Source organism: Nothobranchius furzeri, chromosome 7, assembly GCF_043380555.1.
Source record: "Nothobranchius furzeri strain GRZ-AD chromosome 7, NfurGRZ-RIMD1, whole genome shotgun sequence".
In the NCBI taxonomy this organism is placed as follows: Eukaryota; Metazoa; Chordata; class Actinopteri; order Cyprinodontiformes; family Nothobranchiidae; genus Nothobranchius; species Nothobranchius furzeri.
In genome coordinates this window covers 41,976,588-41,986,464 of record NC_091747.1, presented here as the reverse complement: position 1 = coordinate 41,986,464, position 9,877 = coordinate 41,976,588, and the positions used below count along the sequence as shown (strand labels likewise).

Here is a 9,877-nt window from a genome sequence, read left to right as displayed (position 1 = left end):
GAGGAGACCAAATTGAAGCTGAGATGGGAGGAAAATGCATGAATGAGGCTAAAAATTGCTTTGGCATGCTTCTTATGAGGAAATGACAATATAACATGATTAAAAGTTCCAAAAGTTAGATTTTCAATTATATGGAACCTTTACAAAAACTGTTCAATTAACTTCTCAACTCCATCCTCAATCTTGCATTTTTTAGCTATAACACCCTCTTTGGTTCCAGAATGCTATCAAGTCTGACAACTGGAAGGAATTGGACTGACTCTGATGGAATGGGCAGGGCTGATTCTGGAATGGGCGGGGCTGACTCTGGTGCAGCTCCACCTTCTGATGCAGCTCCGCCTTTGTGGTTCTGCAGCGAGCACCACTTGGAAAAATTTCTTAATAGCAGAGCTATTTGAACATGACTGCCCTCTAGTGGACACAAAGTGCAACAGCTTCAAAGAAACATCTGACAAGAATTTATTAATCACAGCAGAAAAATGCTCCAGCTTAGATATGGGAAGAAAAGTTGAATCTCCAGGCCACCTGGTGCTCCGACACGGTCAAACTCCACATTTAGATCCTATCGATGCTTCTTAAAGGCTGCAGAGGAGAAGCAGTAACTGGGTGTTAGTAGTTTGGCTCTTGGTAGTCACACTGACAAGATTTTAAATGTTCTTACCTCTTCTTTTTGTTTTCTTCTTCATGAGTTTCTTCTTTTTCTTGGGTCGGGAGCTGTCCCCATCCTGCATCGGATTAAATGTGTTACAATTTTCACCCGAAGTTTGGACTGGACTTATGTCTAGCCTGAACAGCAGATGCTCATGTTGAACCGCAGAAACACACCGGTCCTTCGCCGCCAGTCAGAGCTGTGATGTCACTGAAGTGTGTGATGCCGCTCAGCTGACCAGACATGGCCATCGTGCTCCTCTTCCTGGCATTCTTTTGGTGCTTTGGCACATTCAGACGTACCATCATCGACTCCTCATAATGTTTCCTGCCCAGAAGAGTTGCTGTTAATGACTCTGAATAACCAGACACACCAAGCATGAACCTGTTAAGCCAACCACTAACCTCTGGAGTTCATCACGGCTCTGCCTCTCACTTTGGAAGTCTCTCCTGTCTCGGATCTCCTCGGGAGCGTCGCTGTACTGCTGCCTCAGCTCCTGGATCACAGAACTCCTGAGAGCAGCCCGACGCAGCCGCTCCATGTGCGCCTTCTTCCTGTCTGCTTCTGTCACATCGCCGTCTGAGGGGGACAAGAGTCAGGAGGGTTAGATGGTTGATGATCTCTGTCCTTATCCAATACAATAAACAAACATTACCGTAATGCACTGGAGCGATCTTTGGTGGTATATACTTCTTGCTACTTGGGTGGGCTGCTTTCATATCACTGGTTGATTCGTTTCCTGCTTCGTCTTCAGACTCTGATTCACCCAGCTAGATGAACATTTATCATTTAGTTTTTGCCTCACCACAAAATATCCAAACAAGATAAATATGGCCGCGGTGCCTCATAAGGGGGAGCTTACTTTGTTGACGAGGTTCTCAGGATTTGGACGCAGCTGCAGCGGGTCATTTTCAGCTGAAAACAGTTAATCCTCAGTCACATTCATTCTAATCTGAGGTTTCAGGTAGAGGAAACGACTCAGGGTCTTACCTAAGCTACCAGTGACAGCTGTACGCAGCAGTTTGTCAATCAGGTACTTCAGTTTGTGATCCAAGGGTCGCATTTTCTCCAAAACCTTTAAGAGTACAGAGTTAAAGCCCTCGTTTTTGAACAGGTAAGCTGGAGTGTTCCTCAGACGAACAAACTCACAGTTCTGATTGTGACCACCCGGCTCAAAGCATCGCTGTCTTTGATTTTGCCTCCCTGCATCTTGATGTACATCAGGTGAGTGAGGTCCTGAAGATAGAAGAGCAGCAGATGGTAGCGAAGATCCAAGAAGGACAAACCCTGCAGGGCGAGATGGTAGATGGGTCAAATGCACACAAAAGCCTCCTTGCAGATTAAGATGGACCTTTTCTTACCTTGGAGGTCTTAAACGCGCCATCTTTAACTTTGGTGAGCAGATCACGGACGTGGCTGGTGACTGAGACGACCTGAAATTAAACCCAGAATGAAGCAATCTGATTATAACTAATAAATAGTAAAACACCAAAAACAAACAATACTGTAGCCTTACTACATTATCCCTTATATTTACACTCCTGCTACTATTTTAAAACCCGTTACGACTCAATAGGTAAAACACGTGACTATTTAATTAAGCTGTAATCACAAATATTAATGTGTCACGTGAAATCATAATATAAAGCTAGGCGTTGTTTTCGTACCTGCTCTGTGAGATTATTCAGCAACTCGACAGCTTTGGGCAAATCCCTCTGGATTAAATCCTGTAAATGTTTAATCACAAGTCAGAAAACGAGTCTTTATTCTGTAAACATTAGGAAGGAATAGCTAAAGGAGACGGCGCGTGACCGCAGCTAGCTTAACAAATCTAGTTAAAAAACAAATGATTCCGCTAACTTTTACTCACAAAGTAAGGAGAGTTTCAATATACTCATTAATTATCAGGAATGTAAGAGAAAACAAGTCAAATTGAGTGTTAAAAGCGCTTTGTTTCTGAATAGTTAGCCGGGATCAACTCACGTTGTCAACCAAAGCAGCCATTTTAATACCAGCACATCTACGGAAGCCGCGGAGAGACAGAAGACACGTTTCAAAGCAAAGAGAAAGAAAGTCAGACCGGTTAAATGGTGCAAATACAGTGGGGTACAAAGGTATTTAGTCAGCCACCAATTGTACAAGTTCCCCCACTTAAAAAGATGAGAGGCTTGGAATTTTCACCATAGGTAAATCTGAACTATGAGAGAAGGACGAGATGAAAACAAAATCACATTGTCTGACTGTTGAAGAATTTATTTGCAAATTATGGTGGAAAATAAGTATTTGGTCTCCTACAAACAAGCACATTTTCAGGCTCCCACAGACCTTTACTTTATTCTGTAAGACGCTTCTCTGTCCTCCACTCTACCTGTATTAATGGCACCTGTTGGAACTCGATATCAGTATAAAAGACAACTGCCCACAACCTCAAACAGTCACACCAAACTCCACTAAGGCCAAGACCAAAGAGCTGTCAAAGGACACCAGAAACAAAATTATAGGCCTGCATCAGGCTGGAAAGACTGATTCTGCAAAAGGTAAGCAGCTCAGTGTGAAGAAATCCACTGATAATGTCCCTCCATCAGGGACTCCAGCTGCAAGATCTCACCCCGTGGGGTCAAAATGATGACAAGAACAGTGAGCAAAAATATCAGAACTACACAGGGGATTAGGAGAATATAATTAGGTCAGATTAAACCAAAATAGCACTTTTTGTTAAAAACTCCACTCTAAATGTTTGGAGAAGAAAGAATGCTGAGTTGCATCCAAAGAATACCATATCCTATAAAGCATGGGGGTGGAAACATCATGCTAAGGGGCTGTTTTTTCTGCAAAGAAATCAGTACAACTGATCCATGTAAAGGAAAGAATGAATGGGGCAATGTGTTGTCAGATTTTGAGTGAAAATCTTCTTCCATCGTTAAGGACAATGAAGATGAAACATGGTTGGGTCTTTCAGCTTGGCAATGATCCCAAACACACCACCCGGGTAATGAAGAAGTGGCTTTGTGGAGTGGCCTAGCCACTCTTCAGATCTCAAATCCACAGAAAATCTCTGGAGGGTGTTGAGTGTTGCCCAGCGACAGCCTCAAAACATCACTGCCCTAGAGGGATGCATGGAGGAATGGGCCAAAATACCTGCAAAAGTGTGTGTAAACCTTGTGAAGACTTACAGAAAACTTTTGACCTCTGTCATTGCCAACAAAGGGTATATAAAAAATATTGAGATGGAATTTCGTTATTGACCAAAAACTTATTTTCCACCATAATTTGCAATAAATTATTCAAAAATGAGATCATTTGATTTTCTGGATTTTTCTTCTGATTTAGTCTCTTATGAGGTATACTTATGAAAATTACAAGCCTTTCATCTTTCTAAGTGGCAGAACTTCCACTATTGGAGGCTGACTAAATACCTTTTTGCACCACCGTATTTAAATAATTTTTTTAAAATAAAATATTGTAAACTGTCCAACGTGGACATGTTTCTGATATTAGATTTTATTAGCTTATTAAAACTTTTGCATGAACAGAAGGCAGTATTTGGAATGAAGGCAGTATTTTCCTGAAAAGGACAATTTCTCTCTCTCTCTCTCTCTCTCTCTCTCTCTCTCTCTCTCTCTGTGTGTGTGTGTGTGTGTGTGTGTGTGTGAGAGAGAGAGAGATTGAGAGAGAGAGAGAGACAGACAGAGGAAGTGATGATGTGATAATCAGAGGGGTACCTGCCTGACAGCCTCCTGTCTTTCAGGGCATTTCCACTCAGACGGTCTAGAACTGAAGAGTTAAATCATGGTGAGTTTTTCTTCAACTTTATTAAAATTTAAAGAACAAAATTAAGACTTTGGACACTAAATAAAAACAAACCAAGTGTTTGTTTAAAGAAGGCAACATGAAATGGATAAAAATTTATCTGAATGTTGAGAATAAACATGGAAATACTTAAGTTAAATTATTTAATACATTAGAATATTTTACACTCTTAATGTCCACTAGTTTCTGTCCATATTAGTGCCAGGAGGGTAAAGATGTAAATTTCCCCTTAAATTATATATTTGATGTTAAATTCAGATTATGCTTTAATCGAACAGCAACACTCAGGGTTAATCTGCCTTTCACACATCATTAAACTATTTATTTGTGAATTTTCTTGAAATGACAGATTATCACTTGCAAGCTTGTGTTGACGAAAGGTTTTCTTTTCTGTACCTAACCAGGATTGTATCTGTCTGTATAACGGAAGCTTTTAAACTATTGTTTCCTGCCTCAGTTAAAAAAAAAAATACAGAAACATTTATTTTTGTGAGCTGTGGCAGATAAAATATTAACTCTTTGATGTCTAAACCAGGAACAAAAACATTCTCAGAATTTCTTATGATTTTGGGACAATAAGGAATATGATTAAATATAAATGAATAATAATAATTTAGAGTAGTTCTTTTTGCACTTTTTACACAAACAACTTTTGATAATTGTTTTTCTTCTTCTTAATAATAATAATAATAATAATAATAATAATAATAATAATAATAATAATAAGTTACTTTATTGATTTCTTTGAATAAATTGAGCATTTTTCAAATCCAAAAGACCAGAGAAACACACAAAACTCAGTCATAAAGACATTTTTGCTACGTTAATCTTTTTTACGTCCAGTTTTCCCACACTTTTTGTTAGAATAATACTGTAAATCTACTTTTACACACAGTGTGTGTGTGTGAGAGGGAAAAATTTATCTAATTAGATGATTTGTAATGAAATAATATTAATCGCTTTTAATCGTTCAAAAACTTAGCCCCAAAGCAATTTTTTAATAAAAAATAATGATGTGGAGATTATTATTGTAAAGCTCTTTAATCCCTAAAAATGCTTTTAAGTTTTAATTTAATTCAAAACAGGAAGAAAAAAAAGAATAAATGAATAAATATAAACAGTGTATTGTTATCACTGCTGATAGTTTGGTCTCATTCTGCCTTCCGACATCCTCCAGATGTCTGATTCCCGGGTTTCCTCTGTCATCCAGGAGTGGGTGAACTCCTATCCGGGTCAGAATCTGAGTCCCGTCTCCTCCAGTCAAGTCCAGTCAAGCGCCCAGATGTCTCAGATGGACATGCTGTCATATGGCCAGTCTCAGGGGATTATAAGGAGGGGTGTTGAGGACAGAGTGGTCGAGCAGATGATGGGACTGCCGTACATGTCCTACACCACTTCCTGTCCCAGCAGCACCTCTAACTCTGTCAGTTCCAACCACCACCAGAGCCCCGTCAGCCCTCAGCAGGTGAGATCACGGCGTGAGACGGGAGAGTAGTTATCAGAGTCAATCTGCTTCCTTTTTACTTAAACATCTTCTCACCCCAGGACTTCTCCTCCTTCCTGCTGCCCACCCTCCGAGCCCCGGTGACCAAGAGGATCATCAGCAAAGATAGCGCAGAGTACCGGCTGAGGCGTGAGAGGAACAACATCGCTGTGAGGAAGAGCCGGGACAAGGCCCGCAGGAGGATCCTGCTGACCCAGCAGAGGGCCCTGCAGCTGCAGGAGGAAAACCAGAAGCTGCAGATGAAGATAGGACAGCTCACCCAGGAGCTGGACACTCTGAAACACATCCTGTCCCAGCGGCACCTGCAGGGAGCCCAGGAGGGAGCAGGACAGGAGTCCAGGATCTGACAAACTCATTCATGTCCACGAGCAGACGTCAGGACTCAGACAATTCAATTCAATTCAAAAATACTTTATTAATTCCAGAGGGAAATTGATTAACACCTTCTCACTAACATCTGTGACTGAGGAAATGGAAACATCTGCTAGTAAAGAAGAGTTTTTGATATTTTGCAACGATTAGAACAAAAAGCAGAACCATCGTTGTCTGAGCTACCTCCGATCTCCACCACCACCTTGCTGTTTTCTTACATTTTAGCTAACGGTGGGCGTCTGCCATCCGTTTACAATGTGGCCATATTGTTGCTGTTTCAGTTTGTGCTCCTCAAAGCCTCAGTGATGAAGATGCGCATTTAAATAAAACCGTTTCCCCCAAACCAACACGCTCTGGAAACTAATAACAGGCATTTGTGGATCTCACCACCTGATGTGTCACCTCTTAGCAGCTACTGCTAACTAGCTCAGCTCTCACCCTGCTGAAAAACCAGCTCATGTTGTTTTAGATGCTGGTCCAGAATGAGAAGCTTGTCTAGCATGCATGTGCAGAATCCAATTAACAGCATCCCATGCTGGACTAGCATAGCAGCATCCAAAACGCAACACACGCTGGTTTCTTCAGCAGGGTAGCTCGCTTTAAAACGCTCACACATTTTCTCACGTTCTCTTTTTCTTCTACTTCTGTCTGAACACACAACAGCTTAGCTTCTCGAAGAGCCTTCTGTGGGTTTTATTTAATCACGTCGCATGCTAACTGCTAGCTAATTAGAGCGTGAGTGTGCAGCTTCAGCCCTGACTAATGAATGAATTCCTTGAGAAGAGCTAAACATTTGGGAACAAGCTGTGAGCATCATTATTTTTGTTATCAAGGCATGAAGGCTTGTTTACAGAAGCTGAGAAAGGCCACATCAGCATTTCTGTTTTAAAGCGACTCTTTCAAGATTACAGGTAGAATTTTCTGTTGTCTTCAGATAACCAAGCTACGTTTTATCTTGTTGAGAAATCAAGCCTTGTTTGGTGGAGATAAGCTGATTATGTCGTGATACAAGCTGTTTCATCACCAGATTATCTATAACCATCTTTAAGCCTCGATGTGACCATTTCTGCATCATTCAGTTCCCTGAATCTGGAGATCCACTCGCTTAATTTAAGCGCAAGTTTCTGTTTCTTTGCTGTCACAAGATGATTAAATTAAAATAAATTTGACCCATTTCAGCTTCCATACTCGTTGTAAAACTCGTCCCAGTCTGTTCTGAACGGCCGTGCTTTGTGAAGGTGAGAAAGACGAGAAGGTTCTGTTCAGTGAGAAGTAGCAGAAATCCTTTTGATTTGATTAGCTACAGAATCAGCTAGCTGACATCTTGTTGTCTTGGCCCGAGCTGTTGTTGCTCAACGCTTACACAACGACCTCTGTGGTTTGTAGTGGAGGCAATAAAACCTGAGTGTTATTTAGATCCTTATCTGGGCTGCATCTTTAAATCAAACTACAGGAGGGCTAGGATTGATACAGATTCTGTTGATGGATAATGTATTAGAAATGAGGCCACAGGAAACACAAGACGGACACCCCAGAACCAATGAGTGTTCTGCAACAGACCCTTTTGCATCACCGCGCTCATCGATTCCCCCTCTGCATCCTTCATCAAGGTGCACGCCTGCCGCACCATTTCCCAGAAGCCCTCTAGCCACAGAAACGGACGTCATGCCATGGACCGTTGTGCACCAGCGGTTTCCCTTTGTGGGACAGGCAAGATTTCGACACGGCGGAGGATGGAGATGAGGAGCACAGAGATAATATCAGTGCTTGGGGCTGCCAGGGCCTTCCTGTGGCTGTGATGGTGATGAAGGGACACAGAGATAGGAGACACAGGGGAGGTGGGGCTTTTTTTTTTTTTTTTTTTTAATATTTAGTATAATCTAAAGTGAAAAGAATTGAAATCAGCATGAAATGACCTGATTCTAAATATTTCTACCTCTAATAAGATGGAAACTACGGCCTTTCCAGTCTAAAAACACGTCCCTGTGAGCTTTTGGAGGAGAATGGAAGTGTAACACAGGCCCTTAAAGGTTACTTCTTGTGTGACCGTGTCTGTTGAAATGTCCCACAGCGTTGTGTGGGGCAATCTGCAGCCCTAGGACTGCAACAACTCCGCAGAGTGAAGAAAGCACGTATTTCACCGAATCCCTACCGAGTTACCCAACAGCAGCAGACCATATGACCCCCACCACAACCCCACGGATGAAGCACCAGAGCTGCTTCTGCATAAAGATGAGCTTTTTGCTGTTGTTGTGATCTTTATTTACATGTTTTAGAATGAATTTGTTAATTGTTTGCATCATTTAGATTAAAAAAATATCCAAATTAATCAATGAAAATTGTTTTTATTTTTTTTGTGTTGAATTCATTTTCAAGAAATTTTCATTTCAGTAGCGTTCTTTCCATCCGTTTTATTACTCTAGAGAAACACACTTTAATCTTTCATGAGAAACTTCCTCTTATTGTAACACACACGGTCATCTCTCAGGGGTAAAATCGATTTTTCTAGTAAAAAAAAAAACCGACCTAAAACCCAGGAAATTCAAAATAAAATGACTTTATATCATTTATGTTTTTAATAGAAATACAGTGTGAACGCTTAGACGGTTTGAATATTCCCTGTCCAGTGCATGGTGCAGCACTCAGCAGCAGAACAAACGGTGTGGTGCCATCTGGTGTAGACTTACAGTAACTACCACTCCTCAGGTGGGGGCTCAGGTGTGGGGCGGAGCTTCAGCTGATTGATGTAACCGATGAGGCTGTTGCCCAAGAGAAGTTACAGGGATCAGACCACAGGTCCAGCGGAGGCGACAAGATGGCGGAGTGAGCAGTTGGTTTATAGCAGGATCCAAAGGGAAAACAGTATTTTTCCAAGTCCAAACGCTGTTTAAAGGTAAAAAAAAAACAAGCCATAACGTATTAGAAGCGACTTTCATTCGTTTTTTGACAAACTGAGGAACTTTTTTGAAGAGCTAATTACGGTGAGAGAGAGTTAAAGATGGAACAACGTAGCGAAGTTAGCATCGTCGATCATGATAATGGCATGGCTGTGATGGATGATATGGGTGAAAACGAACCCCAAAATATAGAGCAAGCTGATGATAATCTCGAGGACAGTCAAACTGATATGAACAGTCCACAACCCAAAAAGCTGAGGAAGAGAAGTGTGAAGGCAAGAGAGGAGAGTACAAATAGTCTTGTGCAAATGATGGAGATTCTGATAAAAAAAATTTGACGGGCTGGACGGGAAGTTGGAGAACATTGAAGGGAGAATGAACAATGTTCAAGAAGCTCTAAAAAAGTTGGATGCTCAAGAAAGCAAACTACAAAACATTGAAAAAAGCACAGAAGACACGAAGAAAGAAACAAATGTAAACAAAGAAAACATCACTAAACTACAAAAACAAGTTGAGTTTCTGGGTGTCTAAAATAAAGCTCTGAAAGAGAAGGTACTGGAAGCTGAGAGGTACAAGAGGAGATGGAACCTCAGGCTTTTTGGGTTAGCTGAAAAAGAGGAAGAGAAAATCAGAGAGGAAGTTATC

The 9,877-nt window shown here is 41.2% G+C and overlaps 2 protein-coding genes across 3 annotated transcripts; one reads left to right on the top strand and one right to left on the bottom strand.

The window, feature by feature from the left end:
• Nucleotides 1-435: 435 nt before the first annotated feature.
• On the bottom strand, nucleotides 436-2,709 carry ngdn (neuroguidin, EIF4E binding protein). Its single transcript, XM_015954940.3, has 11 exons — nucleotides 2,633-2,709; nucleotides 2,317-2,376; nucleotides 2,011-2,082; nucleotides 1,799-1,936; nucleotides 1,640-1,724; nucleotides 1,512-1,564; nucleotides 1,305-1,419; nucleotides 1,054-1,228; nucleotides 826-976; nucleotides 662-725; nucleotides 436-582 (listed from the first exon to the last, which is right to left on the bottom strand). Exons 1-11 carry the CDS (start codon nucleotides 2,651-2,653, stop codon nucleotides 563-565), a joined length of 954 nt encoding a protein of 317 aa, XP_015810426.1. The 5' UTR covers nucleotides 2,654-2,709; the 3' UTR covers nucleotides 436-562.
• Nucleotides 2,710-4,353: 1,644 nt separating this feature from the next.
• cebp1 (CCAAT/enhancer binding protein (C/EBP) 1) lies at nucleotides 4,354-6,523 on the top strand. Of its 2 annotated transcripts, none has more exons than XM_015954941.3 (3): nucleotides 4,354-4,441; nucleotides 5,637-5,924; nucleotides 6,005-6,523. In XM_015954941.3, the coding sequence occupies exons 1-3, from the start codon at nucleotides 4,439-4,441 to the stop codon at nucleotides 6,308-6,310; spliced, it is 597 nt and encodes a 198-aa protein (XP_015810427.1). In that variant the 5' UTR covers nucleotides 4,354-4,438; the 3' UTR covers nucleotides 6,311-6,523. The 2 variants fall into 2 exon arrangements, with proteins under 2 accessions (XP_015810427.1, XP_015810428.1); XM_015954942.3 differs by having other exon boundaries at nucleotides 4,386-4,441; nucleotides 5,670-5,924.
• The last annotated feature ends 3,354 nt before the right edge of the window (nucleotides 6,524-9,877 follow it).

Bases quoted from the DNA above. Each gene is read 5' to 3' on its own strand.
- ngdn (XM_015954940.3), bottom strand. From the start codon at position 2,653: ATGGCTGCTTTGGTTGACAAC. The intron at 1,937-2,010 runs GTAAGAAAAGGT...CTCGCCCTGCAG, and splicing joins GCGCGTTTAAGACCTCCAAG to GGTTTGTCCTTCTTGGATCT. The intron at 583-661 runs GTAAGAACATTT...TCTCCTCTGCAG, and splicing joins GAAGAAAACAAAAAGAAGAG to CCTTTAAGAAGCATCGATAG.
- cebp1 (XM_015954941.3), top strand. The intron at 5,925-6,004 runs GTGAGATCACGG...TTCTCACCCCAG, and splicing joins GCCCCGTCAGCCCTCAGCAG to GACTTCTCCTCCTTCCTGCT.